This window comes from Larimichthys crocea, chromosome XVII (assembly GCF_000972845.2).
Source record: "Larimichthys crocea isolate SSNF chromosome XVII, L_crocea_2.0, whole genome shotgun sequence".
Taxonomy (NCBI): Eukaryota; Metazoa; Chordata; class Actinopteri; family Sciaenidae; genus Larimichthys; species Larimichthys crocea.
In genome coordinates this window covers 27,455,672-27,482,607 of record NC_040027.1, presented here as the reverse complement: position 1 = coordinate 27,482,607, position 26,936 = coordinate 27,455,672, and the positions used below count along the sequence as shown (strand labels likewise).

At 39.0% G+C, this 26,936-nt stretch overlaps 1 protein-coding gene across 1 annotated transcript in view; it reads right to left on the bottom strand.

Annotated features, from left to right (window-relative positions):
• naaladl2 (N-acetylated alpha-linked acidic dipeptidase like 2) overlaps window positions 1–26,936 on the bottom strand; it is a 504,703-nt gene that overhangs the window by 164,643 nt on the left and 313,124 nt on the right. Inside the window, exon 11 of the mRNA XM_019256507.2 lies at window positions 8,017–8,160. Coding sequence (XP_019112052.1) covers window positions 8,017–8,160 — 144 coding nt within the window. The remainder of the gene's footprint in view (window positions 1–8,016; window positions 8,161–26,936) is intronic.

Here is a 26,936-nt window from a genome sequence, read left to right as displayed (position 1 = left end):
ATCTTAATCTTGCAATAAAGCAAGCTGATTTTATCACCCTTGGACCCATACATTTAAATCCTAAGTGCCACCTAATGAAAAGGGCTGATATACTATATAATCATAGAGTCTAAATTCAGAATCATCTCAGTGCTGTTCTCTGCAGGGTATTAAATGCAGAGTTAAGAAGAAAAAGCAGTAAGTGAATGTGGGAAACCTGCACACAGCAATCAATAGTGGTGTAATTAAAGGGCCTGGGAGTCCTTTCTATAAAGCCATTTCAAGTTGTTCTGCTTCGCTCTCGTCTCCCTCCGCGGCCTCGCAATGTAATTGCCACGGAAATTTGTTACACTTTTGGCATTTGTTCTGAGTGTGAGACACAAAGAAAAAAAGACGTGCATGTGTTCAAAAAAGGGAGGAGGGAAGGAAACAAGAAGAAATTCAAGCACAGCTGACTTCACATTTACAGTGGCAATTCTGCAAATATTAATGCTGGCAGTTGATTTATGGATATGCATGTGTGTCTGTCAAAGAGAGGGAGGCTTAATGGCACATCACTCGCACTCTGCTGTTCAGTCCTGATGCTCATTTTACGATTTTTAAAAGATTAAAAGTAAAACTAAATTAATATAACAGTGTATTCATGTAAAGGCAGACCTAAGGCAAAAATAAATAACTACATGTCCCTACTATTCAACGATCTATGTACACATCCATTATATAGCCAAAAGTATGTGGACATTCCTCGTTGTGTGCTTTTGTTTTTTGTCCAAATGGCAACAAATCTTTACATTTTACACAAGCATACATTAACCATGATGTATGTGGAATGCAGCTCATTAATGTGAAGTTTCTGACGACTTGTAGGAGTCGTCAGAAACTTATTTTATTGCCAATAAGTTCTATCAGAAGACCATTAATAAACCACAAATAAAAAGAAAAATTAATAGTCGTAGATGAGCCAGCTTAGCCAATCAAAATCTTAAGTGGTGGTTTATGATTTGTCAGCAGGGTGCTATGACACAGTCACAGTCCTTTTACTTTTTAGTGAAGCGTGTGACTTCCCGTCAGATAAGAAACATGGACATGCATAAAGCTAGAAGCCGAAGAGAAGTGTGTGTGTGTATGTGTATGCTTGCCTGTAAGTGGGTTTATGTGTGTACTACTAGTCAGCCTTGCCAGGGTAAACAGGCTTGCAACACGCCTTCTAGGTAGTGATTGACCAGCTTGGTAATTGTTTGGTCAACAGACAGACCACCCAGATAGAGTCAGAGCCAAAGCCCAGAGGCCTGATGGGAACTGTGTTTGTGTGTGTTAGTGAATTAATCAATCTAAAAGGGCTGAAAAGATGGTGAGAAGTGACCAAGCTCTCTCAGAGACAATGCCCGCACACACAAACACATGCAGCTACATGACCACGGACACAAGGGAACACAGAAGGTGTTTATCCAGACAAGCACATAGACATAAAAGACTGAAAGAGTGCAGTGACACTCCAGACAAGTAGGTGTTGAGATGCATGAAGGTTTTTGGTAGTCATCTTGCACATGCAAAAACACAAAACAAGAGATACAGTATGTAAGCAGTGCAAATGTACCAAAGCTCAGCTCAGCTTACAGAGTCGACATAGATGTTTGCAGGAAACAACAGTAGCTTATTCACCTTCTGTGCCAGTGCAATAAATACAAAAACATTTCTTGTATTTAAAAATGGTAGCTCATTTGTTGCTAAATGTTGAGACATTATTAAATAGTGTTTAGTAGATGGGTGCTAAATAGTTGGTAAGGCATTGTAAGTGCTTCTTATGTGGAAAATAGTTGAAGGCTGGTCATTATTAGGGTGTTAGCAGTGGTTAATAGATAAGATCGTGACTTGGCAATACTATTTTTCTGGCAAAATCTATGGTGGTAGAATAACAATAAAAGAAATGTAAGGTATGCAGGGTTGCAATATGTGGACGCACAGGACGGACACATAATTAAAGCTATCGAACTGATAGAATTACTGGTATAGACGGACAAACTTGCACACACGGATGCACACGCAGTGCTAAGAGTGCTGCGAGGTCGACCACGTCATCTCGTTAAGGTCTACTGATCTCCACCGAGGGCCCCTGAGCAATTAACCAATGGCCAACCAATACAGCCAGCCTTAATTGAATGGGAATTAAAATAGAAAAAATAAGGAGAAAAGGTATTAAAAAGAGAAGAAAAAAAATGAAAGGAGGCAGACAGATGGAAACACATGATAGTGGGATCCCAAGAGTGGTCAGAGGTGCAGCCAATCGATTGGAGACAGATTACATCTCTCTCACTCTCTCTCTTTGTCTCCCTTTTTTGTCTCGCTCCCTTTATCACGCCTATTCTCTCCCTCTTTCGAACTCATTTGATGTAATGGAAACACTTCAAAAAGAAGCCTACCTTGCAGAACCATTGGATGTACATTAAGCTGGGTCTGTACAGATGCCTGTCTTCAGAGAGTGGGGACACAAATGGGCACACACACAAAATGTGTACTCCAAAACCAACAGTACACCTGCCAGACCTGGAACGGCTTCTAACACACAATTTAGATCCATGTGACACACCAACAATATCCATTGCCAGGCACGTTCTACTTAGATAAGATTCTACAAACCTACAAGTGTCCAAACGTGTCAATACAAGACACTCATTAAACAGTTTGACACCAAAAAACCTTTTCTGAAATGACACTTACACAACGGGCTTAAAGCTCACAATGAAAAAAAAAACAAGGCAAGAGTGCACAATCTGCCCCCCACACCGAAGGATCAATTGTACTCATGTCTTTGGCCACTGCTTTTTTGGTTGTGCATCATTGATTGTCTGTGTGATTCACACAGTGTGTGTGTGTGTGTGTGTGTTTGTGACTGTTATCTGTGCAACATGGGATCAGCAGAAAGCAGTGTTCCAGTCACTGACCAGCTGCTTGAATTTACTGGGGAGTAAATGGAAATAGACAGACCAAACACACGTACGATGGGGAAACATGCTGGTGACAAGCGATGACGACTCCCTCGCATGCACCCCCAAAAACCACTAGGACGAGGGGAGGGGGATGAGACAAGTGGAGGCTCAAGTGAAAGACAGAAGACTCAGAATGAGGGAGTAAGGGAGCAGAAGGTGGCAGTGTGGTAGAGGACAATGGCGACGATGCTGAGATAAGAGAGGATTTACACTCTCGAAAGCAGGAATTACCACTTAATGTAATATCCATCTCACCTCTCTCTGTGTTACACACACATACACACTCCATGTAACCACATACACTAATACATCAGGTTAAAAGATCAGGCCAAAACTGCAAAATCTCACCATACTTATGACACTGAAGCACTGGTGAAATAAAATAGTCACAGACACAGCTGTGAGACAAATGTAGAGGTGTGTTATAGATGGAACTGTTGATTCATATTCATGTGGTGTTATTTGCAATGCACTTGCATACGTCTCACAATGCACAATGTCCTTTGTGTAATTTAATGTACACGCAGAATTCATTCAGTGCATGCCAGCCCCTTTGGAACCCCATGAGGGACATCATCTGTTATTTTTGATTCATTGAAAACTTAATACAAAACTCATTTTGTCACTAACCTAGCTAATGGTTGTGAATAGTGTTTTTGCCCAGGTTTGGTCAACCACTTTGGTCCAGACTATAATATCACAAGGCCTTAGCATAGCTATATACTCATAGTCATGTTTGAACATGTTTCTGTTTTATGAAAACAACACACATAGACAATACATTTCTCCTTTGTCTGAGTGTGGTGACAGAAATACACAGTGTTTCAAACCCTGGAAAAATAAAACCAAATAGGTCAGCATGCATCACTTTCTTCATCTCCATTTTATGCTTTCTATATATATATTCTGCTTAATTTTGTATGTATGCAAGTTGATTAAAATGAGAGTTGTGAAATACATTTCTTTGTTGGTAAAGACACTGCTGCACTTGCTAATGTCTGTTCTCTTTTATAGAAGTTCTTTTTCACAAGCATTTTATGGTCATTTTTGCCCTGTGGGTCTGTAATGTCCTGCCCTGATTCCCACTTGTTTTAGTGTTTTTCTTTGCCTTGGAGGATGGTTGAAACCCCAATTATATGAAAGTATCTCTATATTTAATCCCTCCATCTGTCTATTCATTATCCTTTTGTATGAAGGAAGGGCTCTGCGGTTCCTACACTAAGAGCTTGTCCCTGAATCTCTTCTTTCACCTCATTCACTATAGGTTAATTAACAACTGCATCTCATTTATGATGACCTGACCATGAGGTGCACTGAAGACCCAAGTTACATTTCAAGGCAATCAAAACTGTACCGCAATAAAAATTGTTCAAGAAATTAAACAGCACCAAATAACAAGACCAGGGACAGCATACAACTACAATAAAAAGGGAATGTAATAAAAGAAGGGTTAGAGGAGCAGGTCTATATATGAAGCTCCTATGAATGCTAATCTTTTTGGGGGACTTTGTTTAGATTGCACTGTGTTCAGAGAGACTTGAAATAATGGACTGAGCAATATTCTACACGAGTCACTGACCAGCCGGCTGGGCGACAGGTACAACTGCCTATAACATATAGACTAAATGTTATCTCTGCATGCCTCCTTACCTTCACTCCTTTTTCTGTTTCTTTATCCGCACTTAGGGTCAAAAGATATGGGCTCTAGAAGTTCAATACTAAAACACTTGGGATAGTTGCTAGAAGCTTTTACTTGCTGACTTAGAAAAAGTAGAACGGCCTCTCAAACATATAGTGTCGCTGTTAGTAAGAACCATTTGGCAACAAGTCATTTGAAATAAAATGTCAAAAGATGTTTGTGTAACCCTCTGGAATGAGACATGAAGATGTTTTCTGATCTGACGCCTTTATTGGAGGAACAACCTAATTTGTCTGGATCTTCTAAAACAATTGCATTTATTCTGAGCTGATATCTAGCTAGATTTGTTGATTGGTCTATCCATCTTCTCTATGATAACTTCTAACTGTTTGCATTTATGCACCACTGTGAATGCCTTTGAATATGTGAAAGTCGCAGATGAGGAATTATACAAATTATTTCTTGAAGCATATCAGAAAATATAAATACAAATACTTTACCAAGGTGTACCAAGTACCAAGGTGCTTGTAGCAAGGTGCGACTTGCTGCTTCTACTACAAATACTAATTTTTGTTGCCTTTGCTGATAATATCACTAAGATACCCTTGCCACCACAAATATATTCATTCATCGTGGCACAATCATGTAATGCCATAGGAATCAGGTCAACCAGACAGCATCAATCAAAAAATACAAAAACACTCCAACTACATCATAATTTCATTTTTGTTGTCTGTATTAAAAGCTATCATGTCACACACATACAAAAATACAGCTGCAAAATAGCCTCTTTTCTGGGGTTTCTTTTGTAAAACCAACTGTTGTCTCCTTTCTTGATGTTAGAGTTCTAAATACTTTCTTACCAAATAATCATGTGAGGTTTCCTTGTGAAATGCGAGTTAAGGAAGAAAAGAAGACAAACAAAGTTTGTGGAAACATGCTGTTTCTGTACTTGTGTCTGAATTAATAGATTTTTTCATTAATTGACTGTTTTGTTATATCAAGTCATCAGAAATGTGTCATTCAAATGTTTTGTTTAGTCCAACCAACCGTTCAAAACTGAAAATTCACAAATTATATAAACAGAGTAAAGAAGTAAATGCACACACTTTAGAATAAGGAAATGCTTAATTGACTCATTGTTTCAACTCTAGTCTGAGATAAAGATAAAGGCATCTGTACACATAACAGTGACATGCCCTGAGTCTGCAGTCAATATGATTGACAGCGATCCCTTAAAAAGCTTGTAATTGGATCCAGAAGGACATCTGTAGGGCAGACGATATAATCAAAACAGCTATTATGCCAAACACTTGGAAACTGCTTTTTTTTAAAACTTTGAATGAACTCTGTATATTGACACCAACTGACAAAAAAAATAATCTCTTTCTATTTTTGTGGAGAATGTGGTGGCAGTGGGCAAAGCAAAGTCCAAAAATTCTTGTCCTCTGCCACGTCATTCAGCCCTTCCTGGTAGTTCTGGGCTCCTGAGAGGTTATGAACAGATACACAATATATCCACCTTGCTGGCCATTCCTAGAATAAATCCACAGGGATGCATCCTAGGGTTATCCTAACCAGATGCCTGAATCATCATCATCAATTATGATGGCAGCACATGCAGATGCAGAGGCCAGTAGCTCACTCCACCTTGAATGACCTCAACTTGCTTTTTCAGTGGTTTTACTTCAACTCTTTCCAGATATGTAAGCTCCTTAACGAATGGCTTAGGGTGAGTCCAGTCACCCTGTGAAACTCATTTCAGTCATTTCAATGCACTATACAAACTACACAAGACTCATGACTGTGGTGGAGGGTTGAAATTTATATTGACTGGCACCAGTATTACAGAACTAATTGTCTTGTCAGTCTTATGCTCCATTTGTACTGTAACTTGATCATGCACAGAACCATACCTTCGTTTGGGGTAGCAACTTCGTCCAAAAAAAATTAAAAAATGTAACCCATATTTTTTAATAAATAAAAGCAGGGATGTGGTCTTCTGTCACTGAGCTACATTAGGAGATCAGGCATGAAGTTCAACACCAAGCAAGAACACACTTGACCTACACCTGAGAATGTCTTAAAGTAAAGTGATGATGAAACGTTGTGTAATCAGCATAAAAACTGTCTTCACAGCCACTAAATGAAGAGACAATGTCATTAATATACATAATATAAGATATAATATAAGAGCACAAAGTTGAACCTTGAGGAACAGCTTTTGCTTGGTTGCACAAACTTGACTGAAATTAATGAGAGGGGGAATAAGGCACCATTATTTGGCAGATTAGGAGATTGTACAGCAAGATCATACCTATCATCCAATTACATACTGCAAAGAAGACTGTTAGTTGGTTCCAGAGGAGGAAAAAAAGGCATTAGACTTGCCCAATCAATCAAATTGAACCTTGTAGAACTTTTGTTACCAGCAACAACTCAGATTGAACATTCCCCCAAATTCACTCACAGTCTTGAGGAAATAATTCTGGAACCAATCATGAGCCTTATCAAAGCCAATGCGGTATAACCTTAGTACGAGCAAAGGATTAACAATTGTATCAAATGCTTTTGACAGATCTATAAAAAGGGGCAGTACATTGATTTCCTTTTTCTTTAGCTCTAAATCCAGATTGTTGTGGCTTAGTACAGACTTGAAACAAATGTGTTGGTTATTTGCCAAAGATTCCCTAAAAAGATTTGTATAATTTTTATCAACCAAATGGTTGAGTGAGGCGAATAGGCCAACTTCTTTACAATAGGAAATATGTCTGTTGTGATGGGAAGATTAAATGCATGTATATGTGTTAATTGCTTTGTGAAAATTTAAGCCGACAGCCTTAGAAAACATTGATTAAATTCATCCTCTTCCGCTGAACTCCTTGCTTGCAGTGGGTCAGTCGAAAGCAATCATGATTGCTTTACTTAAAAAAAAAAAAAAACTAACAAGTCAACGACTTAGCTAACAGCCAAACATCAAGATAGCAGCCAGCTAATATTACTCACTAGACAAACTGCAAAAAGCCCGTCTGTCTTTCTGATTTACGCCCACTCCAGCATTGTCTTCTTCCCTCCCTGTACCTTCACCAAAGGCCTGAAATCCTCTTACTGGTGGTCCAAAATCCCATTAACACTCCCTTGTTGCTATGAGATAACCAACTGAGATAACATTAGCTAACAGCAGCAGTTTACTTTACTGTTTTACTGTTTACCTTACTGTCCAACATTTTCACATTAAATATGATCCAGTTTCATTGAAATCACTGAAATAGTTGGTGGCATGTGGGAATTGCAGATGTACCTCACTTAACTGCAACTCAGTGTACTTTAAATGACTGAGTTCACTACTTTTGTGTTGAATGTGTTTTAAATGAATGTTTACAATACATACTTGAGCAATTCTGTATTTACCTGCGTTTGAAGGCATGGCTAGAGGTAGGCAGGGGTCTCCTTGCCGTATGGATGGAGAGGACAGTAATGTCTTTGCAAGGACAGCTGAGATGGGCTGAACTAAAAGTGATGTCAGACTTCCTCCAGCTTCCCTTGACACCTCAGCTAGAGAAAAACACAAAAAACACGAGAAATATAAGAGATACATAAAATCATGTGCATAGTTGGGACATATCTGTATGTACTGTATGTAGTCACAGACTTGGTCACAGACTCGTATATACTGTAAGGGGAGTCAAGTGGTGAATTTAGTTTTAGACATCTGACATGACAACTTGTCACCACCAGCACCCTGTAAGCCAATCTATGATGAGAATGTAGGAATGTCCTCTGTCTATACTTTTTTTTTCTCATCAAAGCATGTGACACAAACATAATACCTAAACACAGTGAGGTCTATCACACGATAAGGCTTAAGTTGTTTGTTTGTGTGTTGTTTATTTCATATCTCAGTAATTACTATGGGCAGCGGGGCCTGACTTGCACTCATATCAGAGATACTGTTTGTTCTTCACGGGATCAATTCATCAGGATAAAGGTGTGTATATGTTTCTGTCCACCTGCTATCTTCATTCCCATTGTCATAGTGTCCTAGTTGTCTTTGTCTCTCTTCCTTTTGCCTTTCTCTATCCACTGAATCTAATGCACTAACTGCAAATGGAGATACAGTTTCCTGCACACGGCTGCTTCAATTAATTTGGCCACATTAAGAGACAAATTCTTTTTGCTTAATTCTTGCTTCAGGTCCATGCAAGTTTTTTCTATAGCCATATCACATATAATGTATAAAGATTAATATCATGATCTACAGTAACCATATACTGTACAAATCAAAAGTCAGAGTCACTGCTGTACAGCTCCAGTTGCCATTTCTGCATACGTGTGTCATGGATACCAGAATTTGTTTCTGTTTTTTTTAAAGGATGGTTTCTTATATTTAAGTTGCCATCAAACACAGTGTGTATATTTAACATGACATGCTAAAAACCCCCAGCTAAAACTGGAAAGCAGGTGAGTACGGAGTTACACTGTATAACAAACCATTCTGATGTGTGTAGGGGTGTGTGTGGCTATTTTGTAGCAGCTCAGTTCCATTTGCACATGATTTAATCAAGGTAAACACTGTCTGTGTTGTGCCTAAAGTAATTTCATTTGTGCTGCACAAAGCTATCTGGTAAAGAAATAAAAACAGTACTGAAAAGAGCATTAAATCTGTGTCTGCAAGAGAACATACTGTACTTAGGTAACACAATAAACATCATTATCATATTAAAGCAGTTAAAAGCTTTGTACACACACACACACACACACACACACACACACACACACAGCTTTAAACCTCTTTGACCACCAACACAAACATTTTCTGCCCAAGACATTATTATTGTCTCGTACATGGAATAACAGTAATTCAGTGAAGTGTAGAAAAGGCTAGTATTGTTTTAGACCTATAAGCAAGGTTATCCAGTGATACAACACAAAAAAACATGTTACCCTTGAAAACCCAACAAAGATAGAGAGAAAGAAATCTAAACCAAATCTTGTTGGCAGACTCAGAAAAGGAACTGATAGGTGATTAAAGGCCTCATTAGTTATATTCCCTCTTAAATCATATCATCAATGTGAGTATCAGTTACGGGAGGTTAAGTCCAGATTGTGAAGCTGATTTGGGAATCAGATGGTTGTAGTTCCTGCGGTGCCTCATAAGGTACTGTATGAAAGGAGACATGCGGGGGCAGTCGGTAGTGCAGTGGGTTAAGCGGCCACCCCGTGTGCAAGAGGCTATAGTCCTCGCTGCAGCTGGCCCCGGTTGGAATCCCACATCGGACGGCTATTTACTGCGTGTCACTCCCCCTCTCTCTGCCCCCTGCTTCCTGTCTATCTTCAGCTGTACTATCATTAAAGGCATAAAAGGCCAAAAAAATAATCTTTAAAAAAAAAAAGAAAGGAGACATGCTTATGAAGACCAGGACCTGCAAATGGACAAACAAATATGTCAAAGTGAGACGTCGATTACCTTTTAACCTAAAAAGTCCTTTCCCAGCCCCCAACAGTAATAATTGTGTAATTTTTAGTCTTATCTACAACATATTAATTGTAATCTTGCGTTATTAAATATCACAATTATTGTCAGTATCAGTGTATGACATCTTATGACATATTTGCTGCTAACCATTTGAAAAGTGCAATATTTGGTCTGCTCTGGTGGTTTTTAAATAATTGTACATACACCACGGGGTAGCAACTTAGTAGCCACACAACAATGCTACAAGGTAATCCAACAGTCCAGTTAATGTTACTCTCTTGTTGTGATAAATAAATAACTAATACATTTTAACAAAGTTAATTTTAGCTTGTATTGTTTCATTTGCTTCTTGTGTAGAGCTTGAACAGTTATAATAATAATAATAATAATAATAATAATAATAATAATAATAATAATCATCATGAAACAAATGGCTGATTTGTTACCCAGGTCATTATTAACTTCATGGAAACTGTAACTTCTATGCCCATGTTACAGCATAAAATACAATTTCATCCTTGTTACACATTTTCAGGAAATATCTCTAATATTATCTCATTGCCAGGAATAAAAGGAAAATAAGAAGTAAAGAATTTGCTGACTTGAAGAATAAAGTGTTCTGTTCCATTTCTTGCCCTTTGTCATAGTAAAACTACAATATCTTCACAAACAAATGGAAGCTGCAATCAGCCTTAACCGGCAAAGTCTTAACTTATTACAAAGGCATGAATCTTTTGTCCCTAATATCTAATTTCCTCAGCCAGTTGCATCTTGTATACCCCATTAACTTAAGCATATCATTACGTTTCTGCCTCTCTTGCAGCTGATCCATACTTTATCCAAGTTTGTGAATAATCTATAGTCTAACCTTAGCTGTGAGGACAAGTTCAGCAACCCTTGAAAAAAATCCCTTGTGGTTTCTTTGAACCCAACTTCTAGTCAAGCTTGCTGTGGCTAGTCTAGAGGGTGTCAGTGTGGCATTCCAGCTCCACGAGAATTAATAATCCATGAACGACAAGGGAGACACGACAAGAGGTAGATTGGGTAAGGAAGAGGCATGAGAAAATTGATGTGGGGAAATATGTGGAAAAAAGTAAAGACAGAAAGGGAGACCAAGAGATGACTGGACAAAAGATCAGAGTAAAAGATGAGAGGTTAGAGGAGATGAAGCAATAGCTGAAGTAGATGAAGGGTTGAGACAAGATGAGTGAAAGGAGAAGACAAAAGAGATGGGAAGACAAGGACTTTGAGGGAAGAAAGATTCAGAGCTAGGGAAAGAAAAAGGACAACAGGGGAAACGGGGCTTACACCAATATGGCACATTTCAAGGAACAAGCTAACTTAGAAATAACAAGTGACAGTTAAAAGTACTCCCTGAATCACTTAGAATGAAGGACAATAAGGATGGTTATGATTTAGAGATTGACCTTTAGTTTTGCACCCTCTCAAGTTGTCTAACATTCTGACTGGTTCCTAAAATCTTTAGAACTACTGATTATCTGACCATTACTTCATTTCTGCATGGACTGTTGTAAAGCATCATCCTACTGAACAAACAAGATACACAAGTGAAATACGTTAATTTCAATAAGGCCACTGCAACTGATGCATTTGCAAGTTGTTTTTGTCGAGCTTAACATTAGTGAAGTTTTACCATTAGACCTGCTGACCTTTGAGGGAGTCCGAAACAAAGGAGTCTATTGTAGCATGTTAGCGAGTGTTGCACCATCTGGTATGATTTACAGTGCCCTCTTCTGCAGGAGCATAAACTGCTCCACGACAGAAGTCTGGTTTAGTTATGAGACAGTTATGGGACAGCGGTCGATGGTACACTTGTCTTTAACAAACTGTGTGAACTTATGGTCCCCTTAGCGACTAAGCTAATGATCTTACAATTGTAACTACACTGGTCCAATGTAAAGCATGGCCACGAATTATACTCAAACATGTCAACATTTTTACATCTTTCAATATTAAAACAAATAAACATCAATGACACACACAACATAGCTCACTGAAATACAATTACCGTGTGCGCCTCCTGGACCACACGCAAAATAAATAAATAAAACTTTATACCCCTAGAAAATACGTTTATCGCCATTCAGTGTGGTTAGTTTATTTGCAGCCATAGCAACCAGTGACCATTGCATGCTGGGAAACAAAGTAAAAATTGTTAGGCGTTAGGCAATCAAACGATCATATTTACTCACTGTATTAACAACATACCTAGAAACCTGTCTCTAGAACAGTTGCACTCTTCAATAACTTTACTGAATGAAATGATGAGGGTGAAACGGTCTCTTACAGAGAAAATAAAAGAGGCTTGGAGAGCATGTTTCTGGCTTGTTCATCAAGGAAACCTGCAAATAGCCTCGATGTCACCTCAGCCTCTAGCATGGTCTTTTTTTTATCAAGATGAATGGCTGCATTTCACAGTGCCACTTTCTGGTGTGATTGGGTCATTATTCTCAATATTAACATATTAGTTAGTACAGCTACAATTAATGTTAGCTTTATATAAAAATATGCCAGTAAGCAGATGACACATGGAGGTTTGGGTCATAATTGATGACAACATTTTGAGGTTTGACTGAAAAAAATTACAAAAAAACATGATGTTTCATTCAACCTTGTACTTGGAACGAAATGGATATCACTCTACATGTTTGCCTTAAGGTTAAAATGTGGATGTATTAGGAAAACGTTACATTTCCTGAAACCATGACAATCTTAGATACAAGTGGACTATTTTTCTTGATAATGAGGATCATCATCCGTAGTAGTCCTTTCCACTCTCTTACTGCATACTCCAGATCTATCTCTACATCCTTCATTAAAAGATGCTTGAGAACCATTGTCTTTGATGTTGGAATTTTGTTTTTCGCCCTCATCTTCTCCCACTCCACATACATCCTGTCTTGACAAGCTTCACATAATTAAAATAATTAATTCTAATTTAGTGCTTGAAGTAATTAGGAAAAGTAGTGTCGGGGATGTTTACTTATGCTCCCTGTTTACTGGCAAACACTGACTGCATGATGTCTATGTTATTTCGTCACCTTGGTAATAGTGAAAACTGACTTTTGCATTTGCTACAGTGTGGCCTCCATACAGACATGAGCAAACCTTGATCCAGCACTTGTATTTTGGGGAATAGGTTCAAATTTGGCTGTTTATGTGGTTATTTAATGCAGTAGTCCATCACTGATTGTCTTTATTACATCTTTACTCCCAAGTCAAAGTCTAAAAACAATGTATCATACTTTACCCATAATGCAACTCAACAGGATATTTATATTAAATAATATTGTAGTTTCCAAACCCAAGTTAAGCCAACCCTGATGACATCATCACTTGATAACTTGAAAATAACAACAAAAATTCTGATAATCTCTCATCAGTGTCATTTTCTCAGACTTAACAAAGCTCCATCACAGCCACAGAAAACATTAAATAACTTATTATTACTGATTGGATAGGATTCCTCAAGACTAGTAAACTCATATTTATGTGTAAAATCAGTCAACGCCCCATTGAGATGTTCTATGTTGCTATGTTTGCCACCTGTGTGGTTACAGTTTGGTCAAGTTGAGGCATTAGGAAAGGTTTGTATTACTATCTTTGCAGCTAAATATATTACATAATACCTTTGTGGTTGACACAATTCCTTAATAAACACTGCATTTAAAGATGGGCGAATTAAACTACATTCAGAGTGTCCTGTAATAGCATATAAGAGTACAACTATAATTCCAGAAATGTTGGGACACTGAAATGTAAATGAAAAACTGATTGCAAAGATTTGCAAATACAATGCAAAAGCAAAACATTGCATTTCTTGTCTTTGTACTATATTGGATACAGTACAAAGACAAGATATGTACTGTTCAATCTGATAAACTTTGTTTTTTGTGAACATATAATCATCCCAAATCAGATGCCTACAGCACGTTCAAAAGTTGGGGCAGGGGCGTGTTTACCGTTGTTCACATCACCTTTTCTTTTACATCATTCAGTTAGAATTTGGAAGAAATTTCTTTCCCATGATGAATCCATGATGTATGAGTTCAGAGGCTAAACATGCTGAGGTCACTCTACACAGCGTGTGTATGTCATGTTGTAAAAGCTAAAAAAATCCTGCTAAAGCAACTTAAAAAAAGTTGATCTATGTGCTTTTAAACCAGAGCTAAGATTCCCATGATGGATTAAATGATTTAATCTCGACAAGACTGAGCTATATAACCTTAGTTGTAACTGCCACCTGACAGTGGACCCAGCACCCTACAACAGTTTAAAGCCACAAGACCAAATGTCAATCCAGTGTAGCAGTAAAAACATGCAGTTCCCCACATTTCCTCACATTCTCCTCTTTTACTGTTAATTTTCTTCTTGGACTTCCTTTTGCAGCTCTTCTTCCCTTGTCTATTCTCCACCCTCTGAATGTTCAGTAAAGCGAAAACTGAACAAATCAATACCTGGGCAGCGTCCACGCTCTGTAAATCAGTCTTTCCATTACTGCACACTGATATTAACTGGTACCTGGATTGACAGACTTGCTCTCAGGGCCAGTGTTTCTTTTTGTGTGTGTGTGTACGTGTAGACTAGTGCAGGCCTCTGACATCTTGACATATTCACAGAGGCAAGACCAGCTGCTGACTCCATGATGTGCAGCACAGGCAGAAAATCATCAAACCACTTCGATGAAAAACTGTTAAGAGTGTTTGAGGAACTCAGAGAAACTTCTTGATTTCCTAAATGATGTCCATGCAATATACTGAATGGTGTATGGTTAACGCACAGTTCAACAATTATTATATTTATTTGTAACTCTCGATGTTATGAGTTTAATATGGGTAGGCTACAGGGCAATCTGACATAACACTGTACATATGGTTTTATGCTGCAACCACACTAGAGGACAGTTGGGTGGTGAACTGACTGGAAAACGTCACCAACCAGTTAACAATAAATCTTATTTTATTTTCAACTCCACCCACTGACAATTTGCACTGCAAAATGCCATACTGACTCAAGCCATGACCCAGCATGTAGTGCACACGAGTGTATCCAGCTAACGAATAAATGACGACAGTCCGCCTTCCGTTTGATCAAACAGGTTTTTGTGAGATCCCAGGAATCACAACTCTAAAACTGTTCAATAGAGCCACCAAGTGTGGTCCTGTATGAATCGTCTGGTGTGTGTTCTTACAATGAAAATAAAGGTCAGTTAAATGTGCTATTATATCTTTGTTATTATGTTTTTGGTATCAGTTAAGATTTGAAAAAACTCAAGGGGAAATTAATGAAATTATAGAGACCAAAACAGTTTTTTGTACCAGGCTGTAAACATGTTCATTTCTGCAGTGAAGTTGGACATTTTAACATGGGGACTTATGGACATTGAAATGTTTTGTAGCCAGCCTCAAGTGGCTGTTTGAAGAGCTGCAGTTTTTGGCATACACTTCAATTCACAGCCACGGAGGTTCCCGTTTATTAACAAGGACTGTAGATAAATAAAATTAGATATACCCAAAGGACACAAGTGAAAAGTGTGAAAACGGTAGCAATCTATAGGAATGTTTGATGTTTGAAAGTATTTGTAAGAATGCATTTTAGGTCTGATTTCAAATTATTTATTTACTCTCCAGCTGAGTTCAAGTGTGTTGAAACTTGCCAACAAATTAAAATATAGGCCTGTTAAGGAAAATGCAGAAAATGCTGGATATCCATCAGCTCTAACAAAAACATTTTTTTCCAAAGAAAGGACGTGAGAAAATGGGAAATATCTCACCCCATCTGGCTAAACATTTTCTTATTTCATAAAATATGTTTGAAATGCTCACTATGATAGTGACTGTATGACAAATTGTGATACATGTTTTTATAGTCTATTATACAACAAAGGTGCATTATTGATATGTAATAATGTCATCGCACATAAATTACAACTAAGTTCAAGAAATTCAATAACTGGGTTGTTCATTTGTAACATGGACATTCATTATTCCCTGGCTTCTTCAGCATTTGTTTTCTGGACATTCTATTGATATTATGGCATACAGTACAAGACAAATAGCTTTATGAATACAGGCCGTCAAGAAATGTTCTATGAATTCTACCTCATTGTTTAAAAGCATGCTCTTCTGTAAGAATTTACTTACTTCAGTGATGCAATGCATAAAGGACTAAGTGAGTCACAGTGTGCCACAACTGATACCCTTTTCAAGAAATAACCAACAAGGACATAAAGGTTTACCCAAGAGGTTTGTGCATTGTTGCTGAGACAGCAGGAGTCCTCTGGGATGATAATGCCATATAACATGCACATCAACCTAAAACATGTTTTTATACGCTTGCATTCATGTGATGTTTACTTCACCATCGTGACACTGGCATCTATACATTTTCTGAGTTGCAAATGACGTCTTCTTTGATTTATAATAGAACATTCTGTTTTATGGATATTTTTGTAATAACTATACTACCAATTTTCATGACAATTAATTTAATAGTTTATGAGACACTGCCATGGCTAACAACAGACCTGTGCTATCACTCTAAAAACAAGTCTGCAGACCTAAATAACATATAGAGCATAATATACCATGAATAAAATATTATTCCATATCCAACAGACATCGGATATGAAAAGTAGCCCCAAAACTTGACTCAGTCAGGCCAGTCATGTGTCAGTAAGAGCATGCATGGGCATATTTCAAAGAGAGAATTGGAAAGAGACTCTGAAAGGCCGATGATAGAGAGACAGTGATTTTAGACATGAAACAAATGAGATGGCAGGAAGCATCACATGGTCTCCCATAGTGATCAAAGCAGAGGAGAGGAATGCATTACAGCTAATAAGCACTGCAGGAGGGACCTTTCCTCTCATCTCTGTGAATATGTGACACCTCACTATTACACATTTTGCTAAGCTCTCGCTAGCAGACAGAGCTGAAGAAGGAGACAGGGATGGAGACATAAGGAGAAAAGAACTGATTGCGTTTCTGTAAGACACAATGCCAAAATTAAATCTGTTTTAACGATTAGGACTGAATTATTCATATTTTTTGTTTCATCTGTAGTAAATTCCAGCTTTCCTGCTTTGCCTTTGGCAGCTCAGTCTAGTCAGTGTAAAATGCTGTTTAAGGCCTTTTTCTGAACCCAGTCATATATAGAAAGTTCTTCATTATGTCAGTTCTCGCCTAAAAAGGACTAGATGGCGCAGTTCTGGCATGTTATCCCACAGTCTCAGACGTTAGATGTGACTTCCTATCAAGCAGTTAGGCTTTCGTCAGTAACACAGCACAGAAACCTTTGACAGAATTGATACGCTAAACAATCAGCTGCAGGACTGAGCTGGTCTATTTTTCCATCTGGAAGGTTTTTTTTATATGTACCAATGACAAGGTATCAACCTGTGCTTCTTTTTACATTTGAACACTTTTTACTGTATTTACATTATACATATTCCCTGTTCCTCAACTCTGTTGCTGTTAAATTGGTTGTGTGCTTTATCGCTGCTACATGGATAATGCACAACTCTAATGATCTGTTAGGCCAGATGACCTCTTAAATTGCACTACTCGGTACAAGTGTCTGGCCAGGATTAGTAACTGAATGTTTTAAAACTTTCTGCAATTAAATGACAGTAAATATCACTTGAATAGCTTAGGATAGTGAGCGTCTAATGCTGTATACAAACAGGTCTTCTAGGCAAAGCCCTGCTAGTTGACCTTGTTCAAGACTGAATGTATGTTTGTTGTCCTAATCCCAGGCTGTGTACTGTGTTTCCCAATGGGAGCTGGGTCAGCAAACTCTCTTAATATTTCTAAGTCATGGCCATCTCTTTTCTAAGTGATTTTATGCAACTTCAAGCAAAAAATATCAATTCAACTAAGAGATGTTGCTTATTTTGTTATAAATATATAACAGGATTTTGAAGAATATTGTGCAAGATATATTTTTTCATAGTGATGTACTGTATTGAAATAAAAGTATTGTTTTGGCATCAGTACTGAAGTTCAGGTAGCATATTGGAACTGTAAATTTTTTCTGAATAAAAATAAAAATTAACTCTTTCCTGAATGTAAAAATGGCCTGTCTTTCTGCTGCTATATTAGCCGAAGAGTTTGTATTAACTCATAAGACCGTGTTCCTGTCGGTCCCTGTGGAGCAGCCTTACTCTGCATCGAAATGGTGTGCCAAAGGTACAGAGCCCTAATAAAGAGGACCGTGAGTGTTTTTACTGCCACAGATCTGGACACATTATCGCTAACTGTTTACTGTTAAAACGCAAGGAGCAACAACAGTCCCAAAGTGAGCCTCAGCCCCAAGGTGTCGGTCTGATTAAGATCATGTCTAGCACCAGCACTGAGGACGTCAGCGTTAAGATCGGTGATGATGTCTACAAACTGTTCATTTTTGATGGCTTAGTGTCGCTGACACGGGAATCTGCAGACCAGCGCCTGGTGCGCATTTTGAGAGACACTGGTGCTTCCCGATCTTTCATCCTCTCCTCTGTGCTACCATTTTCGGAGCAGTCCGTGTGTGGATATGGCACGGTGTTACGCAGCGTTTAGATGGGTCATGCTCCCAGACCTGTACATGGTGTCCACATACAGTAGACAGTAAACTGGTAACTGCCTTCTTCCCCATCGCTGTGTGCCCTGAACTACCTATTAAAGATGTGATATTTTTAATGGGAAATGACGTGGCGGGAGATATATAATGATTTCCCTCTGTGTGGCAGTGTATTGTCCGGTCTTTCTGCAGAGACTGACACTTGTGATGGGCCTGAGAGTTCAGCAGCGTCCCGCGAAAGAGACGCTGAACCAGTGTGTCCTGGTTCCTGATACCTGAACTACACAGTGAAATTTCCTTTGTTGAACAGATTTAGAAAATGTGACAAGTATCGTCATGTTTCGTGTGTGAAAAAATATATATATATGATTTTGTGTTTAACAACAAAAAAATATATATATTTTTTTGTCTTAAGGAGAGGGGTGTTACGGCCGCCGCTGTCTTGTCCCCGGTTTATATTTGTGTGTAATGTCACCATATGAAAATATAGGTGTGCAGTTGCTGGTTCCCGGTTGGCCCAAACTGGAGGAGGCGGGGTCACCATTGACACATGTCCGCGAGTTGTGCAGGGCTGGGATTGGCACGGCATCCTTCCCGCACCAATCTCACTGTTTAGCATCACGGGCATTTAAAACCGCAGCCGCCAGAGAATCGGGACGGCTTGTTTTGTATGATGTGCTGAATGCTATCTGAATTGTGTTTGGAAACTGTGGAAGTTAGTGGGGAGTATTGTTGGGACTTGGCTAGGGTTAGATTTGTAGACAGCACTGATTGCACGAGGTTTGCTTTGGTTACACTAGTTTAGAGGTGCTGTTTCTGATGTTTTTTTGTTATCGATAAAAAAGTAGTTTACACAGTGAGGTTTTTGTTCCTTATTTGGTTTAACTTGCTTAAGAATAGTATAGGCTCCGTTTAGAGTTCTTTTTGTTATATTTGTTTGTTCTTTTAAACAGCACTTGCTCGCCCTTTGTCCTCTTTTGCCTCATCTCCTTTTGTTAAGAACAATTTCAACTGTTTATTAACCACAATAAACCCTTCATACCCCCATATCTGGTCATAACACTCCACAATCCAGAGGCAGTAAACATCTGGTCAGCGCCGGTCCTGGCCACATTTGCGCCCCCCTCTGCCTTGTCAACACCCCGCTCCCGGGGAGCCCGCTCCGCTAACTTAATGAGCGGTATCGAAAATTACCGAGGTTTTTTGCTTTTTCGGGCGTTCGTGCGCCCCCCACGGAGAATGCGCCCTGGGCGGCCGCCCACATTGCCCATAGCTAGGACCGGCCCTGCATCTGGTATAGGTGAAACTGCAGATGCCTTGTTAACATATGTGTGCACCACATTAAGTCTTGGATCAACACTGGTTAGTTGTTGTGTAAATGGGCATGTGTGTATGCAGTCTTACATGCTAACAAGTGCATTATCATCATGTTTTTTGGCATGGTGTTGACAGTTCCAGGTATTACTACTGCCAAAACAGACTGTCTCACTCAGAACAAAAACAAAAACAAAAAAGAAAAGAAAAAGCTGGCGGACACCAACTGGTTCTTCTCAGTGGCCCAGCAACAGTGTTGTTATAATAGACTTTGATTGTGTTTTGATATTCCTGAGCTGCTGAAGTGGCGAATCCAGGGAATAACTAATCCTTCTCTAATGATGATGGTGTTTTAATGAAAGCTTAATGACACTCTTAACACCCTGGTGTACTTACTGTAAGTGTCTGCCAAAAACAGAGAAAGATGAGGAGAGGAAGAAGAAGATAGGGAGGTGGTATAAAGAGAGACATGATTATAGACATGTTGGGATGAAGAGCACTGAAGTGCCCACTCAAGCCTCCCAAGTCTCAGACACTGGCACTGCCTTACCTCCCATGTAGTCTAACTCTTACCATGCATACAGACGTTTCAGAGAACTTAGTGCTAGCCTGGTGACTGCAGGCTAAATAGCACACAATGGAATGGTTGACAGCTACTTAATGGGGCTTCATTACTATGTGGAAGTTTTATGACAAAACTTGTGTTTCAGTGAACAGAACAGCATAAATTACAAGCTCAGAGTTGAGTCAGACATGACAATCTGTTTAAGTAACAATGCATTTTACTTGTTACTGGTGCAGATGTAGCTAAGGTAAGTAAAACTTACGTGACTATATGTTATATGTGTCTTCTTTTTCAAAGAGAGCCTAACTGTCACATGTTTGTGCCAAGCAAGAAGATGGAGCAGTTGGTGTCTTAGTTAATCTACCATTTATATTACACTGTGCATACATACAAAAACATTTGAACAAAGTCTGGGCTTTACTAAGGACAAGGCTAACCTCTTAGGCTGACACATACTTTTACTCATTCTCTCTATGGCTCTTGTCTAATGGACACACCTCCACCACATCTCCACACTCCATGAGTCCTGCAGGGCTGCATTGTCTCGGGGTCTGTGGCCTGGTCATAAAACATGAGGTCTATGCAGAGTTTAAACAGAACTGTTCATTCATTAAATTTATTTAACAATGTGCTCACTATGTAACGTTTGCTAGTTAAATTTATTCTACTGACTGAACTGTCACTGTTAAAATCTTACAAACATGTACAAACCACTTCTTTCTAATCTCCATGGGATGAAGACACTTTTAATGAAAAACAGTTGACAGAAGATACATCTTACTGCTGCATCTACAAATGCAAGGAGTCAACAAAAATGCAAGACATGTCTCGCAGGCTTCTCTGGACCTGAGCTCATCTTAGATGGACTGAAAGTGAATGTGTGCTGTGGTCTGATGACTCCACATTTCAAATTGTTTTTTGAAATCATGGATGTGTCGTTAAGCCTAAATTCTTGTTTTCTGGGTTGCATTTGTATTTCACTTGTATAGTTTCACTTTGACACTTGCTTTTTTTTGTTCTTACAATGTGAATAGTATCTGGCACTTTTTTGGTAATACCTTGGTTGAGGTCTCAAACTAACTGAGCTGATGCTAAAGAAAACGTTGCAGGCCACTGATTGGTCAAGGGGAACCGTTGAATTGTTACTTGCATGACGTCCGGCACAAAACTTTTAAAATAGCCAAGCTACCATCAGCAGTGACCGCCATCATTTTATTCACTTGACCCAGATTTCAAGACAGAACCATACTGTGGGCAACTGGTGCAAACATATCAAGAGCACCATCCCTTCAATTACAGTGTGGTGTGTGTCTACTGAGTGACAGAAGGTCAGGGGCAGAGTGACAGTGAATGCAAACAGAGCAGAGAAAAAGTGGGCAGTGGAGTTGTCAGAGTAAGTAAATGTACCATTTGGGTTATGGTTTGTCAGTAAATAAAGGCTGCAGCTTCATAAAAGCTCCTGTGTGTTATTTCCCAACTGCTGGAAAAGTACTGGTGGAGTCACGCCATCGCTCTGACAATCAGTGAATCCCACCTACACTGAAGGATTCATATTTGCAATGGAAAATTAACTAGACAAAAGTACTGTACTCATACTGTAGAATGCCTTTCTAGTCTTCCAATCGCTCAAGGCACTTTTACACTACATATTCACAGACTGACAGCACTAGCTGCCATGCAGGGAGCCAACTGCTCATCAGTTAGAGGGCTAATCATTCACACCTTTGCAACACACACACACAGCCTTCGGGAGCAATTTGGGGTTCAGTATGTTGGGACAGTTTGACATGCGTATCAAACCACCGACCATCTGATTAGTGGATGGCCTTCTCTACCTTCTGAGCCACAGCTGCCCTGTAGTACCTAAAACAGAGTAGAGTTGAGCCATACCATGCAGTGGAAACATGGCTGTAAAGCCTAGGCAGGTGATTTTGCTCTTGGCTAACAGCATGACAAAGTTCAGGAAAAATGAGGTAGGTGAGCAGCAGTCATTTATTTTGTTCCTTTTAATATATAATAATCACTATATTACTATAATAATTGGTCGCTCCAGCAATTCATTTGCACTTCCATCTTTATAGAAATTAGCAACTGCCAGAGGTCTCATTTCCATTTACACAAGAAAAGATAGCGAGTCATGCAGCCAATCAGAGTCATCAGATGCCGACAGCATTATTCAGACTACAGAGATGTTAATAAAAGGTTGTGGCCCAGAATTACTTCCTCTCAATAGGAGAAGAAAAGCAAGCACACCAGAGCTATAGACAGCTGTGCACACACATACTGTACATGTACGTCCACAGGTCATGCCACTCCAAATTACTTCCACTCGACTGAGTGTGAATATGGCAAACCTTGGCAGCACGCTGTACAGTGTGCAAGGCTGAAGAGGAATTAGCCTGACACAATTTCCATGGTAATATGGGAGAACATTTGTGGGAATAATGCATGTTAAATGTGCTTCAGAAATGACCTGATGTTGCTCCTGCATGTGCTGCCGTTTCTTATTGTCAAGTAGAACACATTCTGCGTAAACACAGTATGTATAAACTCTATGTACAGAGCGACTGCATTGCGTATGCTCAATGGGTAATATCCAGCAGAGCGTGAAAGCATCTGTTAGAACCATACATTATGAATTTGTGCCACAGTTCATAAACAAGACTGCGTGCATGCTCTCATATATGTATATATACATTTTATGGTATTGTCTTTAGTGTTGGAATTCTTTGTGGGTATTACTCGTTAGATTTCAGAAATCATTTATTCATGGTGTCCTTGTTAGGAGAACTGTCAAAACACGCCAGTACAAAAGAAGTTCAGGACTTTGTCGTTCTATTCACAACCAAGTTTTTCCCTTTCAGTCTCTGTATAATTTACTGATTTCATCAGGACTATTTCTTTACTAGAAAGTTGTTCTTACTGTATGCCGTTCACAGCTCATCTGTGTGTGAGGAAGCACCTCCTCCCTCCCTCATTGTTTGCTGGGTCTTTTTTATTAAGAAAGAGGGCCAGTCTCTCACAGTTTGCTTTATTTAACTTTTAGTCACAATATTAGATGAAAAAGACACACAGTTGTTGTCAACAGTGGAGTTAAGTATATTGATAAAACATTTTTTCAAACATGATGTAATGTCAAGAAATTCTTTGGCAGGTGCTTAAAGAGGAAGCACGCCTCAACAGGTACCCTTTTATGTGGTGTATGAACATATGTGTAAAGACAATCTCTAAATACTGTACTGCATGTTTTACATCAACATGTACATGCATAGTAAGTTGATTTATATATTGAAGAATCCAAGGCTTTGCTGGCACAAACAAATTAAGTATATTTACGGTTAACCTTGTCAACTCTCCATTCCAGAGTTCTACCTTAATAGGGTAAACCTCTCAGAGTATATATGTGATGGGAATAGGAGAGGAGCAGCATCTTAACCAAGAAACTAAGGAACAAAATTTTATTTTTGTTAGATGCCTGAAAATAAAAGTCCACCAGCACACCTCCTGGACAGTGTGATGCTTTCTCTGCAATCCTACCCTGCACCCCTCCCTGCAACACTGTGATTGATTTAAATGTTCCCAAAACAATCTCTAAAAAGAAGATTTTGGTAAATGTTCAACATCTTTTTCACTGCTGTGAAAACCACAAAATATTCCATTTATTTCCATCGCATTGGATATATTAAAGCAAATGAAACAGTAACTGGCTGACTAAAACTCTAAAAATAAATATGAAAATATGTCTTTTTTTTCCGTGATGTCCTTTACCAATTCTCAAAACCACATATAATTCATGATTTCTTTTTTTTGTCTACATCTCATTGGAGAATCAAGCAGAAAGACTTTTGTTTCCACCCCCTGACTGCTTCAAAATGTACACTGTGTAATACTCCTACTTACGAAGTACACAAACACTTTAATTAAAGAGAAACATTTTCATTCTGAAAATATGCAGAAAATGAGCCCACCGCATACACCTAGCTCCTGTGCATAAGATTATGTCTCTCTAAATCATGGATTTGCATTATTACTGTATTGAATTAATGCATAAACAAAGCAAGCAGTGGTGTAATACTTCACAAGAGGGCACCACTGCATTGCAATTATGGAGTTTTTTTTTTTTTTTTTAATCCCTGCAGACAAGACAAGTGATAGACCGTACGGACTGTCGTGCTGCATACTGTAGACAGGCTCACAGTTAAAGAGTCTGACCCACTGCAGTTGGTATGTAAGCCGGAGGGAAGACATGCTCGGCTAGTGGCTTCAACTCTGAGAGTGCTGCTTCTAAAGCTGCTCATGGGGAGAAAGGGGGGGGGGGGTTGAGAGAGATAAAAAGACATAATGACACTGACAGACAGGGGAAATGAGTCAGAGACGGATAAACACACACTGTTTAATTTGACTTTCAACGCCAAGAGTCAAAGTGTTTTTCCTCCTAGGTTGGGGTGTGAGGTTAAGTGGTCTACTCAAAGATGCTTCAGTGTCAAACCCCCACGAGTCTGCATTTAACCAGTCTAACTGCAGGGCCATCCTGCTGCCCTGCTGAGGGTGTGTGAGCCACACTGCAATGGACTGGTCCATGAGTTCCCTTCTAGCGATCGTAGAATTCATTGATTTTCTCTACATCTTCCTTCTCAGGGTCATGAAAAGCTGCACTATGAGACTGACAAACAACCCACACATGCATACCTCAGGGCGATTTCTTTCATTTACTGTGGCTCTCAATACATGTGACTAACATTTCAAAAGATGATAGGAACCTGGGGTAAAAGCAGAGCAAAAAACATGTAATGCACACCTGAACAGTTTATTGAAAAAAACTACCAATGCTTACAAGCAGTCAGAGTGGTTATTCCTTCATCACCAAACATTTTCCTTGAAAACAACACTCAGAATAAAAAAATAAGAACGTTGAGGACTAAACTGAAGAAAAATAATTAGACTGTGCTGAGCCAAATGGGATACGTTAATTTGTTTTCTCATGAATAAATGAAGGTCTCAGGGGTGTGTGAAAATCTTAGTTAAGACTGCTCCCACTACTACTCGACTTACCACATCTGCACACCCTACCGCACAATGACCAACATCTGCAATCCATTCGTACCTGAAGTTTCTAACCTTTGCCCAAAATGTTTCCAAGTCTGATTGTCTAATTTCTATAACAGATTTCCACACGTGGTGTTTCAGTGTGACAAACTGTTGGTTATATAGTAGTGTAAAGCATGTGTGATGTGCTAACACATGAATAGGTCATCCACCTCACACCATGACTTGCATTATAATGTTGGAGGCCTCTATCCTGGTCCTACAGAACCTTCAGGATGGGGTGGTCCACAATGTGCAAACCCCCACTTTATACTACCACAAAAGACCAAAACAACTTAGCTTTGTTTGCAGGAATGCACATTCTTTATGCTAAATAGTTACTGTAAGTCACCACCTTTGTTGGCTTTCTTGATGGAAACACTCTAGCTATCGCCTAATGATGACCATCGTTTTTGGTCTTCTGGTGTGTTTTGGTCAGTGTGTTCCATTTCTTTTGACCTCGAATGAATTTACCTGCTCATGATGATGCCTGGTCAACACTACTTAGACTAAAAATGGAAACACTTCAAATAATATATATTTTTTTGTCAACAGATTCTGCATGGTGATATCTCTTCATTGAGATTTGTTTACTTCAAACAGACAGACAAAAGTTTTTGTTTGCTTTATGAAACTGACAAACTTCCCCACTTCACTCAGTGATTGGTCAGGTGTATGGAAGTGAGAAAGTTCTATAGAGAGGACTTCTCTCTAAAGCCCTCTTTTCTTTTTCTTTACTCAATATCACTTACTTACTAAATCTGTCATTTTGTGCATGTGCAAACCATTGCAACGTGATTAATGAGAAGAGAGCACGTCTACTGTGATCCTGTCGCTATGATAGGTTTTTTTTTTTTTTTTTGCCCGGCCTTTGAATGTGGCCACCTGGAACAAGTACAAACACATTAGCCTTTAGGTTTGTTTGAAGGACATTTTGTATGAACTAGTTTCAAGCACAGTCCACCCTTAAGGCACAGCAAGTATCGTTTGAGTTCCCTGTTAACAACACACTAGTGTACAGTGGTTGTTGTGATTAACTAGTTCTGATTCTAGCTGAAGTAGCTCTTTACTACATTTGTTCTGGGCTGTAGCTACCACTGTAGACAAATATAGCAGAGGACAATCAGGACTCATGACATTTCAGTTAGAATTGTTCTATCATTCAAACGTTCACATGGTGAGAGCTTTACAGGGTAATTGCAGTATTTTTAGTATATTAAAATGTGATTACAGTATAGTCATACCACATTAATGAATCAAGTTCTTGTCTATTATAATGTAATTCTTAGAGCCATGGAGGGTTAGTTT